Source organism: Pleurodeles waltl, chromosome 4_2 (genome assembly GCF_031143425.1).
Source record: "Pleurodeles waltl isolate 20211129_DDA chromosome 4_2, aPleWal1.hap1.20221129, whole genome shotgun sequence".
In the NCBI taxonomy this organism is placed as follows: Eukaryota; Metazoa; Chordata; class Amphibia; order Caudata; family Salamandridae; genus Pleurodeles; species Pleurodeles waltl.
This window is the reverse complement of record NC_090443.1, coordinates 771,051,239-771,074,508: the sequence shown is the minus strand read 5'-3', so window position 1 is coordinate 771,074,508 and position 23,270 is coordinate 771,051,239. Positions and strand designations below refer to the sequence as shown.

Genomic DNA, 23,270 nt, shown 5'->3' with positions numbered 1-23,270 from the left:
CATCAGTGCAGAGGCCAGAGATTGCAGGGTTCGCTGAAGGACAGCCTGACCAGAATGAATGCCCTCCAGGAATGCATTTGTGTGTTGCAACTCCCTTTCTACACCATGGATGGCATTCACAATGGTAGACTGCCCATCAGTGAGTGACCTGAGGAGGTCAATGGCCTCCTCGCTGAGGGCAGCAGGGGTGACTGGGGCAGGGCCTGAGTTGCCTGGGGCAAAGGTGATGCCCACCCTCCTGGGTGAGCGGGCACGGGGCGAATGCTGGGGGCCTGCTGGGAGGGCAGTGCTGGTAGGGGTGGTGGCGGCTGTACCTGTAGAAGTGGGGCGCAAAGATGGTGCCTCCACCACAAGGGAGCTACCATCGGCGGACAAGTCCGTGTCGCTGGTTGGTGATCCGGTGGCCGACGTGAAGTCCGTGGTGTGGCCCTCCATGGCCATGTGGGATGCAGCTCCCTTGTGCTCCGGTGCCACTGTACCTCCGCCTGATGATGCTGATGCACAAAAGAACAGGGAGAGCACAAAAAGGGGTGGGGGAAGACAGAAGACAGAAGAAAGACAGGTTGAGTGCATGGCATACCGCTACCATTGGCGGACAATACAGACACAGCAGCCCCCTGCACTACGTCGTGCTCCTGGCCTCTACAGATGCAATTTCTGGGATCTGGCCTACATGGCTATGGTGGACATCTGCACACATGGATGCCACAGGGGCATCTATACTGGTACTTGGCACTATACTGCAGTGGGGTAGAGTGCCACAGGGCCTGCATTACGGAGGGGCCTAGCCTACGTATTTCTGCGTGGCCTAAGTACACCCACAGCCCTCCTCCCTCAGCCAGACCCTCCACTGCGCGCCAAGTCCCCAGAATGAGTTTGTACTCACCCCCTTGTGTCTGCTGTGATGCCCTCAAGCGCCCATCCAATTCAGGGTAGGCCACCGCCAGGATCCAGAACATCAGGGGGGTCATGGGGCGACGGGCACCCCTCCCACGTTGGGAGGCCATCCCCAGCTGAGCCTCCGCCGTCTTCTTGCTCCAGCGGCGAATGTCCTCCCATCTTTTCCAGCAGTGGGTGCCCTGTCTCTGGTGGACCCCCAGGGTCGGTCGTCCTTGACGATGGCACGCCAAATGTCCTTCTTCTGGTGGGCGCTGACCTACATGACATGCACAAGGGAAGAAGAGAAGTCATTATCAACTGCACCATCGATGTGAGTGTCCCCCCTCCCTACCCTAGCCATGTGCCACATTCATTCACGTGCATTCATGTTCCCTGAACTCTGCCCCCTTCCCTCTTACAACCAGCCCTCTCCACCCAGGCCTAGCCCATACAACGTGCTCCCTGTGTACTCACCTGTTGGTCTGGAGGACGGTAGAGTAGCGTGTACTGGGGGAAGACCCCGTCTACTAGTTTCTCCAACTCCTGAGCAGTGAAGGCAGGGGCCCTTTCCCTAGACGCAGCAGCCATCGTCGCTTCCAGACCAAGGTCACAGCAGCACTTGCAGTGTAGGTCCTCTCCTGTCGAAGATCAGGTATCTAGTGATTGAACAGATAGAAAATGGCAGTGACGTCCGCGGCGGTGCGTATCATCACCAGCGGCGCACTTGTTCATTGGCTCCTGGGACCCATAGGGTCCAATGTTAACCAATGCAGCATTGCGCCGTGGTCTACGACCGCCTACCGCGACGGTGTGCAACGGCAACGCAGTTACCCCACAATCCCATTGTCCCAGTTTAGAGGTCAGGCATCCGCCATTTCAGGGGCCCACCTGGCTTCATTTGCTTCTGCGTCACACATAGCTAAGCCTACAGTCAACACACATACAGGAAGGGTTTTGTGTTTGGTGTCGTGTTCTGTGTAACTGTGGGTACATACCTGGAAAAAAGTTGACTCTGTGGTCGCTGCTGTCCTTCCTAGGCACCGTCATTTGGGACAATTGAGAAGATGGCGGAATCCTCCGGTGTACAGACCGCTGGTGGACCTGTTGACAATGGAGGAGCGACATTTAATCGTCACCTACAGGTTTGACCGTGCCACTATCCAGGAACTATGTACACAGTTGGAACCAGACCTGATGCCACCAATCCGCCATCCCACTGGAATCCCCCCTGACGTGCAGGTGCTGTCAGTGCTCCATTTCCTTGCAAGTGGGTCATTTCAGACAACAGTGGCCATGGCATCAGGGATGTCCCAGCCTATGTTTTCCAACGTGCTGTCCAGAGTGTTGGCTGCCCTGCTGAAACACGTAAGGAGATACATAATTTTCCCTCAGGTGGAAGATTTGGCTACAGTTAAAGGTGACTTCTATGCCCTTGGACATATCCCCAACATCATAGGTGCTATTGATGGGACCCATGTAGCTCTGGTCCCCCCACACAGGAGTGAACAGGTGTTCAGGAACCGGAAGAGTTATCATTCTATGAATGTACAGATGGTATGTTTGGCAGACCAGTACATCTCTCAGGTAAATGCTATGTTTCCTGGCTCAGTGCATGACGCCTACATCCTGCGGAATAGCAGCATCCCTGATATGATGGGTCAACTCCAGAGGCACCGTGTGTGGCTATTAGGAGACTCTGGTTACCCCAACCTGTCCTGGCTATTGACCCCAGTGAGGAATCCCAGGACCAGGGCAGAGGAACGCTACAATGAGACCCATGGGCGAACTAGGAGGGTGATCGAATGCACCTTCGGCCTCCTGAAGGCCAGTTTCAGGTGCCTCCATATGACAGGTGGTTCCCTATTCTACTCACCGAAGAAGGTGTGCCAGATCATCATCGCCTGCTCGATGCTTCACAATCTTGCTTTGCGACGCCAGGTGCCTTTTCTGCAGGAGGATGGTCCAGATGGCAGTGTTGTGGCAGCTGTGGAGCCTGTGGACAGTGATAAGGAGGAAGCTGAGGAAGAAGACAACGACAACAGGGAGTCAGTCATACAGCAATATTTCCAGTGACAAACAGGTGAGAACATTTTCATTTTTACCATTACATTCACTGTCACACGCCTTCCTCTATCCTGTGTGTAATTTCATAGCATTATTTGGTAACTGAGTTGTACCTTTCCATTACGGTTTCACAGGTGTGGTTACCAACGTGTGTCATCTGCATGCATCCTTCAAGGACTTGTGATGTGTGACATAAGTATGTTGCCTTTACAACTAGAAACGCATTTTCACACTGTCATTGATAATACATTTTACCAAATCATAGACTGACTCCAGATTGTTTTGTGGTTCAAGGGTGTTTATTTAAGTGCTCAAAAATGGAGGGGGGTTGTAAAATGGTGATGGGGACGGTGGAGGAATGTCCATGGCAGAGTCCAGTCTATTGGTCACACAGGTGCATTGCCCATATGGGCATAAGAAGTGGAGCTGGGCAGTTTAAGTATGGACATGGTAACAAAGTGGGACAGTGGGAGGACAATCAGAGTGGTCTCATTTCCTGGCGGGGGTCTTGCCATCTTGCTCTGTCCTGTTCCTGGATCTCAGGGCCCGCTTGCGTGGTGGTTGTCCGTCTGCAGGGGGTGGGGTGCTGGTGTGGTGGTCCTGTGGCAGGGCGTCCTGTACACTAGCGCCAGCGGAGGTGGTGGGCAGTTCATTGTCCTGGCTAGTGTCAGGGGCCCCTTGGAGTGCCACGGTGTCCCTCAAGGTCTGCTGTATGTCCTTCAGCACCCCTACGATGGTGCCCAAGGCGGAGCTGATGGTCCTGAGCTCCTCCCTGAACCCCAAATACTGGTCCTCCTGCAGGCGCTGGGTCACCTGAAACTTGACCAGGACCATTGCCATCGTCTCCTGGGGGTGGTGGTATGCTCCCATGATGGAGAAGAGGGCCTCGTGGAGAGTGGGTTCCCTTGGCATGTCCGCCCCCTGTCGCACAACAGCCCTCCCAGTTCCCCTGTGTTCCTGTGCCTCCGTCCCCTGGACCGTGTGCCCACTACCACTGCCCCCAGGTCCCTGTTGTTGTTGGGGTGGTGGGTTATCCTGGGTTCCCTGTAGTGGTGGACACACCACTGATTGACCTGTCCTGGGTACGGAGGTTTGGGCCCACTGGGTGGGTGCTGTGCTGGTGTTACCAGAGGGTGGAAGGTCAGTGTTGGGCTGTGCCTGTGCAAGGGGAACCGACTGTCCAGAGGCCCACGATGGTCTGGGCTGGTCATCAGGATCCAGTAGGGCAGAGCTGCTATCGTCACTGTGGGCCTCTTCTGTGGGTGGAGTGGAGTTGTCTGGACCCTCCGGGGTGGTGACGTCCTTTGTGTTCCTGCAGGGGCATAAGTGCATGATTATTGCATGTGTGTGTCTGTCCTGGTGTGCAATTGGTGGCTCACCGTGTACCCCAGTGCAAGCATTCCTGTGTGGAGGCTTGTGTGATGATGGTTTAGGGGGGTGTATGGGTATGTCCAGTGGGCATGCTTTAGTGATGGGTGTCCATGCTTAGTTGTGTCATGCAGGGCTTGGTGTTGGGATGGGTAGTTTGTGTTGTGAGTACATTAGTGAGGAGTTGGAGTGATAGGGGAGAGGGTGATGGTGGGGGTGTGTGATAGCATGCAGGTAGGGTGGGGGATATGATAGTTAAGAATTGGCTTACCAGTGTCCATTCCTCCACCGACTCCTCTGAGGCATGATGGTCAAGACTTGCTCCTCCCATGTTGTTAGTTGTGGGGGAGGAGGTGGGGGTCCGCCGCCAGTCCGCTGAACTGCGATGTTGTGCCTGGAGACCGCTGAACACACCTTCCCCCGTAGGTCGTTCCACCTTTTCCTGATGTCCTCCCGATTTCTTGGATGCTGTCCCACAGCGTTTACCCTGTCGACTATTCTGTGCCATAGCTCCATCTTCCTGGCTATGGATGTGTGCTGCACCTGTGAGCCAAATAGCTGTGGCTCTACCCGTAGGATTTCCTCCACCATGACCCGGAGCTCCTCCTCGGAAAAGCGGGGGTGTCTTTGGCGTGACATGGGGTGGTGTGTGTGATGTGTGGGGTGGTGTATGTGGTGATGAGTGTGGTGATGTGTAGTGGTGTGTGGTGTTTTGTGCGTGGATATTGTGTGGGTGATGGTGTTGTGTGCCTCTGTGTGATGGGGTTGTCTATTCTGTGCTGTCTCTCTGGCCTTTGTGACTAAATTTTGGTCGTAGGTGTTTGTGGGTGATGTGGGTGTGTGTTTTATATAGTGTTGGATGTGTGGGAGTGGTGTTTGTATGTGTCTCAGGTGTGTGTATTTGGAATTGTCCAATGTGGCGGTGTTTTGGAGATGTGTGTGTATTTTGAGCGCGGCGGTGCGTACCGCCAATGGAATACCGCGGTTGAAAGACCGCTGCGTGGATTCGTGGGTCGTAATAGCATGGGCGTGTTTCTGTTGGCGTGGAGGTGAAGGTTTTGTTTTCGACACTTTACCACTGACCTTTGGTGTGGTGGACTAGTGTGGGTGTCTGAATTTCGGCGGATTCCGAGATGTTTGTCATAATAGCTGTGGCGGAGTTCCGTGGTGCCGGCGGTGTATTGGCGGTCTTCTGCACGGCGGTAAGCGCCTTTTACCGCCAATGTTGTAATGACCCCCAATGTGTACTACAGAAATCTTCCTCTAGGTTTTATTCCACTTGGAGGTACACATATATCTATCAGAAGTGCAGTGTTTTTTTTAGGCCTATCCTTCTCTTTTTCCCACTATGCCTTGTGTATGGCACAGAGAATTTTGAATCTGATCCTGTGTAGTGCTTTAAAAGCTGGTTTGATGTGTATGTGTGTACGCAAGGTCAAAAGCAATCTAGGTGTCTGAATTTGGAGTCTTTGCAGCCTGTCAGTAAGCTTCTTTGAGAACCCATTGTAGAAATGTTGCAGTAGTCAAACAACGGCTAGGGCTCCCATTATCGCTACCTGGTAGTTCATCTTGAGAACTGGTAGGATTTTCCAGGGAGGGATAGCTGTAGATCAATACTTTTGACCACTGCATTTATTTGTGCAATGAGGAGCATCTCTGACTCAAATATGTCTCCCAAGCTCTGTACTTTCCTGGAGGTGCATGGCATGGTGGCTCAACAAGAGTAAATGGCTATTTGAAAGGGACAGAGCTGGATTGAATCTGCCCATTACAAGGACCTTGGTTTTCGCTCCATTCAAACAGAGGAAACTCTCTTTCATCCAGTGGGAAACATGTTCCAGACATGGTGATGTTAGTGTAGTGCACTGGGCCATTTTTCCACTGGAAGGGAATTTTGGTGTTGTCAGTACACATCTGAAAGTTTACTTTATGCTGGCCCAGGGCATACTGAGATGCTGAAGTGCAGGGAGTATAGAATGACTCCTGCAGTACTCCACTTGTCACGACGTATGGTGAGGATTACAGTGACAAATGAAAACTAATTAGCTGTGGTTAGAAAGAAAGGAGCTCGTCTATTTCAGTATAAAACCTTACCGTTCCCGATTTCTGAGTCTGCTCAACATGTATATGGTATCATAGACTGCGGAACGCCCAAGCCAAATGAGAGCTATGTTTCAGTTATAATCTAGTGACAGGAGATCCTATCTGATGCTGTCCATGGTAGTGTCAGTGGTGCTGGCTCGACTTAAAATGGATTTAGGGTTGTGCAGGAGGTTGCTTATTTAAGTGCTCTTGAATGGCATTATATTACTGGGATGGAGTAAATCTAAGGTTTTTTTAAACAAATGTATAAACATTAAGGACAAAATTTAAGAGAAGTGATGCTGCATTATATGCAGTGCCACTTTTCTTGATCTCCTTAGTGCTCCCCTAATGCCGCCATGTGTGCGCCGTGTTTAACATACGGTGCACCATGTCGCAGGCTAGGGACAATAGTGTCATACTTTTTGACACTATTGTTGTACATTGCAAGATTAGAGCCAAAAGCTATGGAGTAAATCGTTCAAAGTACATAGGGGCCCATTTAGAATATAGTATGCCCGCTTTTAGCGCCTGCGCTGAACAGGCGTTAAAAATAGCCTCTAAAACAGCACAGTGCAATCTCATAGATTCCACTAGGACATTTTTGTGGTCCCCCTAATGGGGGAACGCCCTGCTTGCATACATTATGCCTGGCGAAGGCATAACGTGATGCAAGGGGTTACAAAGTGACGTAGTTCATGCATTGCGCCACTTTGTAAATCTGGCGCTTCGAATTTGGCCTCGTTGAGCCACCTTAGCGTAATAAAAAATGACACTAATGTGGCATAAGGAGGCGCTAGGATTCTTGCAATATAACTTGTCCTTGTTTGCCATTGATTTGCCTAAAAGGCATTCGAGGATTCAATCAAATTCTTTCCAGTCAGTCAGATGCGTAGGGTTTATGATCTTTATCGCCGTTTTTTTTTTTTTTATCCTATTCAGAATAGGCCAATCTTTTTAGTGTTGATGTGAAGTTCAGGTTGAGTCTTCCAGCAGAGAGTTTGAATCATCATTCTTCATGTTTGCCTTTATGCCTCTAATGTGCGTTTTTTCTAAATACAATTCCTCCTCTCCTCTGCTCGGATGGTTTTATAGTATTTGAGAGCAGCATGATGTGGTGAAGTCTGTCTGTTGTGTCGGGTGGGGTAGGGCAGTACAGCCCTGCTGGACGCTGGACGGAATGAAGAGAATGGTCTGACCATGAGAGTAGCTGTATTGAGATTCAAGGGATATCACCCACTTCTTCTAATAAACACTCCGCTATCCACCTGAGAATGGCACTCTCACTCTGCCTCCAGGTAATACTTCTCATTTAAAATAGATCTCTCTGTCTACTGACTCCCCTACGTTAAACACTGCATACTGTATACTTTGCCTATTCCATACTAGCAGTGGAATATGCAATTATGTAAAATAAAAAGTGAATCTGTAAATTACAACGCTCTGTAATACTGTTGTAATCTTCGTTCTATAATCGTCTACCACCTTATAAATCTGTAATTCCTTAATGCCGATGTAATTTTCCCAGATTTCTTTTGATAAAATCACTTCATGTCTATGTGACACATTCTGGGTGAACAATAGTAGAAGAAGAAAGCCAGAACTTCCCACTTGCATGGGCTTTTAAGAGAGGTGAAGCTATGAGAAGGGCTGGATTCTCGTGGCAGGGGGTAAGCCTTTGGTTCGTGTGTAACTCGGAGGGGAAACGGTAAGACTGGAGGGGAAACTGTAAGAGTGAAATCGATTAGTCCCCAGGAGGACCTTTTCAAACATATTGCAGGGCAAATTGTAGTTCTGTCTAAATCATCAGAGCACATTGTTTGCACAACCAATTCCTGGTTTAATAAAGTATGCAGAAAAACGCCGCGTACTCTTGCTGGCGTTATCCGCACCAAAGATTCCATCAACGTCTCATTTGCCAGGCATGCTTATAAAACGATATTTATTTTTGCCAAACGAGACTGGAGTTTCTGGGGTGAAATGCCTAATATGATGCTTGTTTGGAAACAGACTTCTTATTGTTCTGGCAGTTCCTAGCACATAAAGGTGCTATGGTCCCTTTGGAACCTGCAAATAATGTTGCTCCAGCTCGTTGGGTTGAGCAATACTTTAATCTATATTCAGAAGTTCTGACTCAAAACTCAAATTTTCCCATAGAGTTACCACCTAGCTTGCCATTTTTGACACCTACATTTGTTCTTTCCGATATCATCGCAACTCCTACAGCTGTTCCTCATGGTAGGGTTGCAGGGCCTAATGGTTTACCGGCTGACATTTGCTTAACCAATATCAATCTGTGGGCTTGTTACATCTTATTACTTGTCATTTCTATCGCCGCAGGGGCAGATATTCACTTGCTGGTAACTATAGACTTATCAGCCTAATATACCATGTATAAAAAGTTTCTTCTAAAGGTCTCTTGGCTAAGCTGCAGGACTGGACGGTTGGTGCAGACATCCTTGGCCCTTACCAAGTGGGCTTTGACTCAAAGGTTCTACCATCGACCAGGTGTTTCTCTTTTTATATATTTTTTTGGCGTACTGTCACCATTGGCAAGGGCTCTTTTTATGTCACTTTTGTGAACTTAAAATTCGCTTTCAACCTGGCTCCACTCTCTGGCAGGTTTTGTACAACATGAAAATGCCACTAAACTTACTGTCCTTGGTTAGACATCTCCACGAGGACACTTTTGCGCAGATTAGATGGGGGAATCAGAGGGACCTAACCAAGAAAAGTCCTGTACTTCCAGGTGTCTGTCAGAGTTGTGTCTTGACACCCACCCTATTTTCATTATTTATTGATGATATTGTTCCCTGTTTATCCTCAGTGGATGCTGATGCTCCATCTCTTGCTGGATTGCAAATTCCTATTCCTATTATTAGCTGATGACACCCTGCTGATCTCCAAGACCCCGAGCAGGTTGCAGAAGCTTGCCATCGGTTCGGAGAGTTCTGTCTTGCTCATGGTCTGGAGATCACAGAGACAAAACCAAGCACAATGTCTTTCACTCCGCAACAATCATTTAGGAACCATTTTGTTGTTGGCCGGGGAGGTCATTGGAGATGATTGACTCTTTTCCCTGTTTGGGCATTACACTCTCTAAAAACACCTCTTAGAAACCTCATCTCGATAGAGATTTGTTGAAGCTAAGGCAAATCGTGGGTGCCCTCTACAAAGAATATTGTCCATCCCATCTGAGGCAAATTCTTCTGGCCTTTTGTATTTATGAGACTGAGGCCCTCTATGGGTTGGAATTGTGGTCTTTTTCGAACCTCGATTGGCTCGCTAGTGTGGAGAACAAGTTTATTTGTAAACTTACTTCTCTGCTCCAAGTACCCCATTGCTCCCGCTTCATATGAGTTGGGTCTGAAACATCTGGTGGAGAAAGCTAGGTTACGCAGTCTGCTATTTTGGAGGCAGCTGTGGACTATGCCTCTGCATTACAACACCTTATGACCGTTGACATCTTTCACAGAGTACCCTGACTTTCTTATATCAGAAAACTATTAGACGAATTAGGGCTGATAGATCTTTGGGAAACATCCTGCTTCCTGCCTTTTTTCCGTCCAAGAACCCATTGAAGTCCCTTTTTTGGAAAATTGTACAGAGGTCTGACACTATGCAGGTGTCTTTTGCCAGGCTTTCTAATTACTTTCTTGACTTCAAGCCTGTCAGTAAGTATGAGCTGTATTGGGACTTGGGGACTGTTCTTCTTGACCGTAAGTTATACTTCCAATTCCACCTGGTTACTTTGGCGCTGAGGTCTTTGTCTCCCAGGTGGACCTCTGGGTCTCCGGTTGGTCGTCCACTTTGTACCTGCTCACCACAGAGTGCTGCGCACACATTTTTGTCTGTCCAGCCTATGCTTGTCCGCGTAATGTATGGCTGGTCCACATCTGAAGATGTCTGGGCTTGCACAAGCATTATGTGGCACTACGCATCTTGAAACCTGATTCTAGTCCCACGCTTGTTGTCCCTGTGGCCAAATTTTTAGGTGCTATGTGTGGAATGCACAGAAGGAAGTGTTAATGTACATGATGTGTTATTCTCTTAATTTTTTTGCTATATCTTGATTAATCTAGGTTTTTATTAAACTGTGAAATTTAAAGTCAGTATTTTATGCAATGGTTTTTCTCTATTTATATTGTTTTCGTATGTTTATGTGTGCTTTTATGGCCTATTCGGCCGGAATAAAAGCCATTTTTGACTGACTAACTGGCTTAATGTGAAAGAATTATCTAAAAATGAAACATTTAATAATTTATTAAACCCCTTCGCTGCCAGGCCTTTTCCCCTCCTGTGCCGAGACTTTTTTTGGCTATTTGGGGCAGTTCGCGCTAAGGGACTCATAACTTTTTCTCTACATAAGCTACCCATGCCACATTTGCGTCCTTTTTTTCCAACATCCTAGGGATTCTAGAGGTACCCAGACTTGAAGGAGACCAAAATACAGCAAAAATTTAGTTTTTAAAAACAAAAATGGGAAAAAAGGGCTGCAGAAGAAGACTTGTATTTTTTTCCCTGAAAATGGCATCAACAAAGGGTTTGCAGTGCTAAAATCACCATCTTCCCAGCTTTCAGGAACAGGCAGACTTGAATTAGAAATCCCAATTTTTCAACACAATTTTGGCATTTTACTGGGACATACCCCATTTTTACTATTTTTTGTGCTTTCACCCCACTTCCAGTTAGTGACAGAAATGGGTGTGAAACCAATGCTGGATCCCAGAAAGCTAAACATTTCTGTAACGTAGAAAACATTCTGAATTCAGCAAGGGGTAATTTGTGTAGATTCTACAAGTGTTTCCTACAGAAAATAACAGCTGAAATAAAAGAATATTGAAATTGAGGTGAAAAAAAAGCAATTTTTCTCCAGGTTTTACTCTGTAACTCTTTCTTGCGATGTCAGATTTTTTAAAGCAATATACTGTTACGTCTGCTGGACTCCTCTGGTTCCAGGTATATATAGGGCTTGTAACTTCATCAAGAACCCTAGGTACCCAGAGCCAATAAATGAGCTGCACCTTGCAATGGGTTTTCATTCTATCAAATATAAAAAGTTATCAAGAAAACCTATGTATTTCCAAAATGGCCACAAGATAAGGTGTTGACAAGCAGTGGTTACTTGCACATCTCTGAATTCTGGGGTGCCCATACCAGCATGAGAATTACAGGGCATTTCTCAAATGAGCGTCTTTTTTTACACACTGTCTTACAATTGGAAGGAATAAATGTAGAGAAAGACACTTGTTTTACTATTCTGTGTTCCCCCGAGTCGCCCGATAAAAGTGGTACCTCACTTGTGTCGGTAGGCCTAGCGCCCGCGACAGGAAATGCCCCAAAACACAACGTGGACAAATTACATTTTCCCAAACAAAACAGACCTGTTTTTGCAAAGTGCCAACTGTGGATTTTGGCCTCTAGCTCAGCTGGCACCAAGGGAAACCTACCAAACCTGCACCTGTTTGAAAACTAGACACCTAAGGGATTCCAAGATGGGGTGACTTGTGGGGCTCTCACCAGGTTCTGTCACCCAGAATCGTTTGCAAACCTCAAAATGTGGTCAAAAACACTTTTTCCTCACATTTCGGTGACAGAAAGCTCTGGAATCTGAGAGGAACCACAAATTTCCTTCCAGCCAGCATTCCCCCAAGTCTTCCGATAAAATGGTACTTCAGTTGTGTGGGTAGGCCTAGTGCCCGCGACAGGAACTTCCCCAAAACGCTATGTGGACACAACAAAATTAGCAAATACAAAACTAACTGTTTTTGCGGGGGCTCCTGGGTTTTTGGTCCTGGGCTCAGCAGCCATATAGAGAAACCTACCAAACCCAGACATTTCTGAAAACTAGACACCCAGGGGAGTCCAGGGAGGTGTGTCTTGCGTGGATACCCCAATGTTTTCTTACCCAGAATCCTCAGCAAACCTAAAATTTAGCTAAACAAAAACCACATTTTTCCCACATTTCTGTGTGGGATCTTCGCACTGGGGAAAATTTCCTACCACCAACGTTCCCCTCAGTCTCCCGATAAATTGTGTAGGTGGGCCAAGTGCTTGTGACAGGGAAGAGCCAAAAACATGTCAAAATTGAGGTGGAACCGAAACGGGTCCAAAAGAGCAGTTTGGAAAAAAACTTTTTTAGGTTGACAAGTGCAGCAGAATTTTTATCGGTATAGATGAGACAATGCTGGGTGGTACGAATTTTGTGGATTCCTGCAGATTCCGGAAAGGTTCCATCATAAAAATGTGGGAAAAATTTGTGATTTCCTGCAAAGTTGGAGGTTTGCAGGGCATTGTGGGTAAGAAAATGGTGCGGGTGCATGTGAAGCACACCACCCTGGAATCACCCAGATGTTTAGTTTTCAGATGTGTCTGGGTCTTGTGGATTTTTCTACATGGCAGCGTCCCAAAGTCCATAAAGTGCAACCCCAGTGGGACGGTTTTGAGAGTTAGCCAAGCTCTCATGGCCCAAATGTAAAACCAAAACCCACAATAATCAAATGTCCTCTTGCTTGCCGTGGGATAATATGTTTTAGTGTGTGGGAGGAGAGCTGAAAGACTGTTACCCCCTTCAGTTGGGGTGGGGGCATAACCAGGCCCATACTGGTTGGTAGTCACCACCCCACTATTTTTCTTATTTTTTTTCATTCCCTGGCATCTAGTAGACTTTCTGTCCCCGGGGTGTGGATCGGGGGTAATTCCCTCATCTGCCCACTGGAGGGCAGAACAACTTTGGCCCCATTTATTTGGGGTGGGGGTATGGCCATACCCCCACCCTCTTATTTTGAAAAAAAAAAATCTTCCCTGGTCTCCAGTGGGCCTTCATGGCCGACAGTAATGTGCCCCCATGGGGAGTGACTCTTGTCCAAGGGGCTGCCCCCCAAACAAAACACACACACACCAATCCCTGGTGCCTAAGTGGTTTCTGCCCCCCCCCCGGGGGCAGATCAGCCTAATAGGAGTAGGCTGATCTGCCCCCAAGTGGGGCATAAATGGCATAAATACAATTTGACCCCCAGGGGAGCAACCATTGCCTAAGGGGTCGCTCCCCACCTCTTAAAAAAAGAAAACAAAATGATCCCTAGCGCCACCCCGGGGTAGATCGGCCTAATAACAATAGGCCGATCTGCCCTCTGGGGGGCAGGAATGGCCTAAAATAAATTCCCCCCCCCCCCCCAGGAGCGACCCTTGCCTAAGGGGTAGCTCCCCTTGCATCAAATTTGCCTTAAAAAAAAACTCCCTGGTGTCTAATGGTTTCTGCCCCCCTTGCCTAAGGTGTCGCTCCGCACCTCTAAAAAACAGGGAAAAAAAACAAAAAATGATCCCTGGTGCCTAGAGTTTTCTGCCCCCCCGTTGGCAGATCGGCCTAATAACAATAGGCCGATCTGCCCCGGGGGGGGGGCAGAAATAGCCTAAAATCAATTTGCCCCCCATAGCGACCCTTGCTTGCTTTGCATTTCTTTTCCGATCTCGCAGGAAGCTGAGCTTCCAGCACAATGGGAGGTGGCCTCTGATGAGGTGCTGATGTCATCAGACGTCACTGGGGGGGGTCAGGGGCGGAAGGGGAAGGGCTTCCTCTTCCATCCCTGCCTTGGAGGGGGGGTGGGAGGGATGCCCTAACGCTCATGTGCCAGGAAGTAATGGTTAAGTCTTCGGCACAGGAGAAATGTGCCGGTGGACGTAACCATTATGTCCCCGGCACAGAAGGGGTTCAAATATTTCATTAACCTTTTTTAATTTAAAAATAATGTAATTTTAATATTTATGAAAACAATGAGAGTACTCTTACTTAATTCTATACATCACTTAATAAAAATGTAATTTTTAATACATAAAGATATAAATATTTTTGTTTTAGGTGTGGTTTTTTAAATGTCAGAAAATTAATTTTATTTTAAATTCAATATATTCAAAATAATAACATCTTTCATTTAAAATTAAGTTAAAAATGCTTTAACATTTCTATATATTCTACATGTATAATAAATATAAAAAGAATTTTGAACTTTTCTCTACACTTTACCACATGGAGATCTTTACCCTGATAGGAGCAGCAGGGCCGGCTTTAAGACTGGTGACGCTCTGTGCGACAGACTATTTTGGCATCCCCCACCCCATGACCTCCTCCTAGTTTTTACTCACTACCACCCGGCAAATATGCCTTTCATCCCTCCATAGCCCCCTTTCACATACATTCATTTATTTTAAAGCACTTCTAAAGGCTGGCATCACTAATCCACTCAGCTATCCCAATAAAATATAGGGGCATATCCCAGGGCCCCTAGCGTCATTCTAATGCCACATTAGGTTTTTACACTAATGTGGTGTTAGAAGGCCAAAAACACTGTGCCATATTTACAAAGTAGCGCAATGCATGCATTGCGCCACTTTGTATTCCTTTGCGCTACATTATGCCTGCCAAAAAAATGGCACAAAGAAATCTGACATATTTCTTTGCATCATTATTTTCCAGCACTTTTAACGCCTGTTCAGAGCAGGCATTAAAAGGAGGCTTCCGTTGGTTGCAATGGGCCTCTGGGTGCTTTGCAGGATTATCATCAAAGTTTTAATGCTAATCATGCAAAGCGCCTTACTAGCGTAAAAAATGCTGACACTAGTCCCTAGTACCCTAGTCCCTAGTCCCATAGTACCACCATGGTGCGCCATATTTTAAAAACAGCACACACATCATGGCGTTAGGGGGGGCGCTAAGGGGCATGAGAAAAGTGGCGCAGCGCCACTTTTTTCAAATATGCTCAGAGCAGGCATTAAAAGGAGGCTTCCATTGGTTACAATGGGCCTCTGGGTGCTTTGCAGGATTGGCGTCAACATTTTTTATGCTAATCCTGCAAAGCGCCAGACTAGCATAAAAAATTCTGATCCTAGTCCCCTAACTACTGCCATGGTGCACCGTATTTTAAATATGACGCACACATGGTGGCGTTAGGAGGCACTAAGGGGCGCAAGAAAAGTGGCGCAGCACTGTGTGCAGAGCCACTTTTTTCAGATAAGCCCCATAGGGGCATATTTAAGAGCCCCTAGTGCCATTATAATGCCACATTAATGTCATTTGTTTTAAGCTGATGTGGTGTTAGAAGGCCAAAAACGCTGCACCATATTTATAAAGTAGCGCAATGCATGCATTGCGCCACTTTGTAACTCGTTGAGCTAAATTATGCCTGCACCAGGCATAATGTATGCAAGTGGGGCATCCCCCCGTTATGGGGGCCAAAATAATGACACAAAGAAATCTGTCAGATTTCTTTGCGTAATTTGTTTCTGCCACTTTTAACGTCCGCTCAGATCAGGCATTAAAAGGATGCTTCCATTGGTTACAATGGGCCTCTGGGTGCTTGCAAGATTAGCATAAAAAAATTTAACGCTAATCCTGCAAAGCGCCGGACTAGGGTAAACAATTGTGACACTAGTCCCCTAACTACCGCCATTGCGCACCATATTTTAAATATGACGTACATATGGTGGCGTTAGGGGGGCATTAAGGGCTACAAGAAAAGTGGCTCTGAACTGTGTGCAGCGCCACTTTTCTTAAATAAGCCGCATAGTTCTGTTTTTTCCAGCAAGCATATTAACCTGTCAACGTTTGTACGGCTTATAGCCAGAATACCCAAAATATATATTGTATTTTGTATAAACACTGGAATATATTGCAGACTGACTGCACCCTTGCAAAGATACTATCTAAAAGGCCGAAAATGCTTCATGAAAGGGCCAAAGCTATTAAAAACTTTGTATGTAAAATCTTTTTGCCTCCTCCTAAGGAAAGTAAATTAACATGTCTACCTGAAAAAATTAAAGGCTTTTATAGATGTGGTCATTGCAATATGTGCAATCTATTGTTACACAAAACTTCAGAATTTAGTTATAATGGAAGTGACACATATAAAATCACCACTTTTATTAATTGCAATACTAAATTTACTGTATATGTTCTAGAATGTGAATGTGGCTAAGTATACGTGGGCAGTACAATTAGGCCCTTAAAATAATGTATTCAGGAACATATTCGTGCACATAGAAATAACAATATGACATCACCAGTGGTACGAAATATGAATAAAAAACATCCAGATACAAAAGTTCCAGTAATAAAATATATGGGCATTAGTCATACACCAGTGAATCCTAGGGGTGGAAACAGGACACTTGATTTAAGAAGGAACAAAGCAAAATGGATCATCAAGTTAAGGACCATAGAAATGGGGATGAATATTGATGGTGAACTGTATAATTTTCTGTAATTATGTATGTATAGATGTGCAGTCCATGAAAGCTATCTATCGTTGTTAGAAATTCCTGCTGCTTGTGACCAGATTAGTTCTTTATATATGAGAGCATTTTTGGATTAATGTGTATATGATGTTATTGCTAAATGTCTATGTGGCTCATAATGTTTCACTATGGTGGCGGTCTCTTCTGGGTTTCTCTCCGCTCCGCCCTTTCTACTTATTTCAGATCTATCCTTATGAGATCGATTCATCGGTCATATAGTTGAAGATATAATTTGTTTACATCTATCAATGAGTTAATTACATTGGATATAGTACATGGGGACTTTTTTCTTTGTAGAAAAACTGTTTTTGCATCATATGTTCATAGATTTGATGCAATGTAATATACAGGAGCCATAGTGATTACACTCCAGGATGGCCGCTATAATTTATTACGACCTTTTAGACATCCCTTTGGGTCTCTACAGCAGTCCGTTTTGGTCCCTTTATGGTTGAATCATTATTTTTTGTTTTTTATATGTTAATTTTTTTTTTGTTAACATCTTTATTTTCAGATAATTGATGTAAGTGTACATGGTGGAGCCATATGGAGTACGCTCCAAGATGGCTGCCATGTTTTGCGTGACTTTTGAATGATTTTTTCTTTTTGTTTGATAATTTGATTTCGTCCTTATATGGACGATACACGTTTTGCATATTAGTATTTTAGGCATGTTGAGTCCCGAAATGTTTTCACAAAGCCCCATTTTTCACATTATATTTCCATACAATAGTTGTAGTATCATATGGAGAATCCATATGTACTACATTCCAAGATGGCCGCTACATTTTATGTGATCTTTTAAGGACTCTTTCTACTCTGATGACAGTTCGATTCCTGTATAACAATTAGGTTTTTCAACATTTGGTGTCGGTTCTCTTTTCACAATTTTTAATATTAGTATACACTTTTGGAGATCTGGTGTATCTTTTTATCTATTTTTAAGGTGTAGTTATTATTGGAATCTTTTGTATTATATATTTTTGGTCTATAATACTATTTTTTTGTATTATAATTTATCAGCCTTGAAGAAGTCCAATTTTGGACAAAACACGTGTCGGCTGATGCTACATGTGGGTTCAACGTACACCTTCTAGGCCCACATACTTCAAGATTTGATTATGTAATAAGAACACTTAATGTCCTTTGTTAGTTATATGTCAGTGTGGTTTTATTGTATTAAATTTGTTATAATGTGTATCTTATAATATGTGTTTTCTTTAATAAAAATCATGTTTGATATGTAAAGGTATTTATAGGTATGTGTTCATAAGAGAACTGACACCTTTGTTGATAATATAAGAAGATTTTTCTAGGAATTATTTGTACTTCATATCATCTTCCATAAGCCTTAATTGGCTTTCTGTATTTCTGCATTAAGGACGACTTGTGTGATCCGCTATTTTCTTCTTTTGTCTATGTAACTGGTCTTCTGCTTTGGGAATTCCGGGATGCACATTATGGCAACAATGTGCTTTAGTGTTTGAGCACCTCTAATCATTATTATATTTAGGAATATTATGGGAATATGCATTGATTTTCTTTTTAGTGTTGCCAAAAATTCATTTGTTGCTTCCATTAGTTACAATAGGCCTCTGGGTGCTTGCAAGATTAGCGTCAACATTTTTTTATGCTAATCCTGCAAAGCGCCGGACTAGGGTAAACAATTGTGACACTAGTTCCCTAACTACCGCCATTGCGCACCATATTTTAAATATGACGTACACATGGTGGCATTAGGGGGGCACTAAGGGGTACAAGAAAAGTGGCGCTGAACTGTGTGCAGCGCCACTTTTCTTAAATAAGCCGCATAGTTCTGTTTTTTGCAGCAGGCATATTTACCTCCTATGCTACTTTATGTTGAGTCAAAACTGCCACTAGGCAAAACTCCCATCTCTCTCCCTAGCAGGAACATTAATCACATTAATTGTTTCCTGAAGGCTGGACGCACAAGAAACTTTTCAGCAGGTGATTTTAAATTGCAAGTTTCAGATGTTATTGCTAAACACACCGCCCCCCTGAGGTCAGCGCCCGGTGTGGCAGCACCGCTCACACCACCCAAAAATGGGCCCTGAGCAGACGTCTCACCCAAGTGTGTAGAACACCAAATACGGTAACAATCAGTAGTAACGCTACAGTCGTATTAGATGTACTAAATGACTACACCCACTATTTCAGGGGTAGGGGACATGGAAGTCTACACTTTTCAGTAACTTTGCGTTCGGAATTGGTGACTACCTCAAAGTAGTAAAGTTACTCAAAAGTGTCAGAGTAAACTTACATGCGTGGATTTAGTCACAAGTAAGTTTACCTTAGTGAATAGGTCTCTAACATTTCACATCTTCAAAATAATTTTTCAGATGTCCATTGTCAGCAATTTCCCCCCAGCCTTCAAAACATCAGCCATCACTTACTTACGTGACCATGATGATCCAACATCTCTTTTGTTTCCAGCTGGCCATGTTGTTGATTGTTTAAGAAGTGTTGAATAAAATACACCAAGTGAAACACACTTACAGACCTTTCCGACCACCAAGCAGCTATAATTTAAAACGTAACTGTCTTATGTAAAACAAACATATATACATGAGCTAAAGCAGCATATTTACGTTGTCTAAACCTATCAAAGAAATGTCCCAAAAGGATACACTGCTGTCACAGCCCAATAGGAAATACATACTGCAATGAGGATGAAGGTAATTATCGGGTAAAAAAGTGCAGACATGATGTATCCAATGGCCCTAAAAATAAATGAAGAGATGTGATTAGTGATATGTGCAAAAACACAGTTTAGCCTTTTTGGTTCTTTTGCTGCCTGGACATTTTAGCAGATTTTTCTTCATTACCAGTTACACTATAAGTAACTCACTGCAGTGACTGTTGCATATGTACCCTTAAACTGCTTCCTCCAGACTTTTGAGTTGCCCAGTCAGGAATCACTATTTTGTTTCCTTCCTCTACTGTCAATGGCACCCTTGCCACCTGTGGGCGGGTCACCTAACAGAAGGAAGGGAAACTACAGATGACCAGCACACGAGTGCCTGTGGTAGCTTGACTACTGATTTTTCTAGTCATCCTCCATCCAGATTTGTGGAAAGATTGTAATTGGCTCTTCATTTTGTTGTATTTCTATTTTTAACATTCCTGGCATTTATATTGTGAACCTGACTGTCTACATTTTGCCATTTGTGCACATATTGCCACTGTTTATCGCTACTTTTTGTGTTCTGTGTGAAACAATTAAGGTGCATATACCTTTGATAATTTCTCCAACAGATGAATGTACTCTCACACTTGGATGCCTGTGTGGTCTAGCACTAAAACAGCCATATATAATACAACAATGCACTTCTCTGAAAACATTAGCATTGGAGGACAAACGCGTGTACTTATTTACAGTTATTTTAGAAAATCTAGTTGTTATTCTTTAAACCTTTCCATGCTGCCATTCTCTCAATATAACAGTCGCGATTGCCAGCACAGCAAGTCATTAAAAAAGATTTGCTTTCTGTATTTTACGTTTTTCACAATAAATATAGATAGAGAAAGCCATTGGTTTCTGTTTGTTTATTGAGTAAGAATTAATAAAAATTGGAAATTGGGGGCCTCATTTACAAAGATTTGGCATTGAGCGGCGCAGCAAGCCTTTTAGTTGGCCTGCCCTATGACACATCGAAAAGACAGGAATGCACCATATCTACAATATTTTGTGCATTCCTTTTCTATCACCCAGCGCTGACGACTTTGTCAAGTTCAGAAAATATCTAAAGACTCACTTATTTTTTACGCCTTTTGGTTAATGTAAGGTTCTCATCCCAAAGTTCTTATCCCTGTTGATCTAACATCTAAGACTTGCACTCTTCCCTCTAAGCCTTGAACGTCAACCTTAAAGGCTTGGCCCTCAATGGACTCTTACCTTGACAGATATCCTTACTATTACATTCATAAATACTACTGACTGCTGGGATTGTACTCACTACCTGTCCAACTGTCATAAACCACAGATTCTAGACTCATAGCACTCTGAAATGCACGAAAATGTCCCCCAAGCCTTAGACTTGATTGCATTCCTGTCAGAAGCATATAGAAATGTTCAATACTCCAAGAGGGGACACTCTCCCCAATTCAATACCACCTTACCAATTAAGCCCAGTAAGGGGTCCCACTTGAAGTGTGTCTTTGACCTGCCACAGAAACAATAAGGCAATGACAGGGCCTAGCACACAACTCTGAAAGTGAGTCAACAACCCAAAAGGCAACTCGGCAGAACAGCAAATAAGAAGCCCTTGAGGTTAATATGCTTCTTTTGTTTGTTACTCGACACACGGGTTCTCCTTTAGGGTCTTGTGGTGCTCTAGAAATATGCATGGTATTGCTTAGTTTGGTATGGTATGGTATGTTACTCTTACAAAAACTGGGGTAGGACTCCCAAAAACAGCTGACAGTTAGGATGATATTACCTTTTTTGATAGTAAGCATACAGCTCAAGGGCCTTTCAGGGGTTCATCCAAAATGAAAAACCCTTGAGGGCATTGCTGGGCAGAGCCTGAAGCAGGGAACAATCAATCAATCAATTATAGCATTAGTAAAGCGTAGCACTATCACCCTAAGCGTTTTTTCTCATCGAAATGCCACGTTTTGAGTCTCCTTTTGTAGTCTGCCAGGGAGGGAGCTGTTTGGAGGTGGAGGGGCAGGCTGTTTCAGGACTTGGCTGCTGTGTAGGAGAAGGAGCAGCCTCCTCTGTGGCTGCAATGGATGCAGGGGTTGTGCGTGTGAGGTTTAGCAGGTAGAGCATAGGTGTCTGGTGAGGACGTAGAAGCTCAGTTGATGGTTGTTGTAGGACGGTCTTAGGTTGTGGAGAGCTTTGTATGCAAGTGTGAGGATTTTGAATTGGCATTTGTTCTGGACTGGGAGCAAGTGTAGGTTTCTGAGGTGTGGGATGATGCTTGAGTGCTTTTGGAGGTTGAGGATGAGTCTGGCTGTGGTGTTCTGTAGAGTCAGGAGTCTTTGAAGTAGCTGGGAGAACACTCCGGCATAGAGAGCATTTCCATAGTCGACGTGGCTGGTGACCAGGACATGTGTGACTGCGGAGTATACGGAAGATGTAGAAGCAGGAGGAGGCGACTGAGTTTGCATGTTGGTTCCTGGATAGTTGACAGCCGAGGATGATGCTGAGGTTTCGTGCCTGGTCTGTTGGACAGGGTGTTGATCTGAGTTCTGCTGGCCACTAGCTGTGGCCCCATACCGAGGTGTTCTTCCTGAAGATCAGGAATTCCATTTTGTCAGTGTTTAGACAGCTGTTTTTCATCCATGTTGCTAAGTTGGTCATGCATTGCAGAAGTTGGCTTTGGCACTTTGGGGTTCTTCAGTGAGTGAGAGGATTAGCTGAGTGTCGTTGGTGTAGGAGACTATATTGAGTCCACAGGACCTGACAATGTCTGCGAGGGGGGTCATGTAGATGTTGAACAGGGTTGAGCTGAAGGTGGATCCTTGGGGTACACAGCAGGTGATGTTCTTGGCTGTAGAAGTGAAGGGAGGAAGGTGGATGCTCTGCATGAGGCATAAGAGGAAAGAGGTGACCCACTTAAGGGCGTTTGTTGGATGCCTATGTTGTGGAGTTTGTTGAGGAGAGTATGGTGCAAGACTGTATCAAATGCTGTGGAGAGGTCCAGAAGGATCAGAGCTGACGACTTTCTTTGATTAAGGAGGCTCCAGATGTCATCTGTGGCAGATATCAGTGCAGACTCTGTGCTGTGGTTGACCCAGAATCCTGATTGTGAGATGCTGAGAAGGTGGTTCTGTTTGAGGTAGTCGGTAAGCTGGTGGTTGATGGCATTACTTAGCATTTTGGACAGAAAGGGGAGCAGGGAGAGAGGTGTATAGTTTTTCAGGTATTTGGGGTCAGCAGAGGGTTTCTTTAGGAGGGCCCTGATCTCTGGGTGCTTCAATTCGCCCGGGAAGATTGCCATGGAGATGGAGGTGTTGAGGATGCAGGTTAGTTCCATGCTAATAACAATGTCTTAAAAGGATGAGGAAGGCCTAAAGGATACCACGTACATGGTGTCAGTTCTAAGTGCTTAAAGATAACCTCAGACAGAGCTGATGGAAATGCATTGAAGGGCATCATGAGCAGTCCCTACTAGAGCAAGAATCTGAAAGAGGACAACACCTCAATCAATCAATCAATCAATCAGTAATTTGTTAAGCGCACCACTCACCCGGTAGGGTCTCAAGGCGCTGGGGGGCGGGGAGAGCTGCTAATGCTCGAAGAGCCAGGTCTTGAGGTGCTTCCTGAAGGTCAGGAGGTCGGGGGTCAGATATAGGTTGACGGGAAGGGAGTTCCAGGTTTTAGCGGCAAGGTGGGAGAAGGATCTGCCACCGGTTGTGGTCCGGTGGATGCAAGGGACGGTTGCGAGGTTGGCGGAGCGGAGCTGGAGTGTTGAGATGTGGAAGTTGAGACACTCGCTGAGGTAGGCAGGTCCGTCGTCGTGGAGAGCTTTGTGATCGTGGATCAGGAGTTTGAAGATGATCCTTTTGTTGATGTGGAGCCAGTGGAGGTCTCTAAGGTGGGTTGAGATGTGTTCGTG

At 45.2% G+C, this 23,270-nt stretch overlaps 1 protein-coding gene across 6 annotated transcripts in view; it reads right to left on the bottom strand.

Moving 5' to 3' along the window:
* Positions 1 to 23,270, bottom strand: part of SLC44A5 (solute carrier family 44 member 5) — a 765,772-nt gene that overhangs the window by 95,310 nt on the left and 647,192 nt on the right. For all 6 annotated transcript variants that reach the window (XM_069232424.1, XM_069232422.1, XM_069232425.1 and 3 more), the window contains exon 13: positions 19,332 to 19,424. In XM_069232424.1, the coding sequence (XP_069088525.1) occupies positions 19,332 to 19,424 (93 nt within the window). The remainder of the gene's footprint in view (positions 1 to 19,331; positions 19,425 to 23,270) is intronic.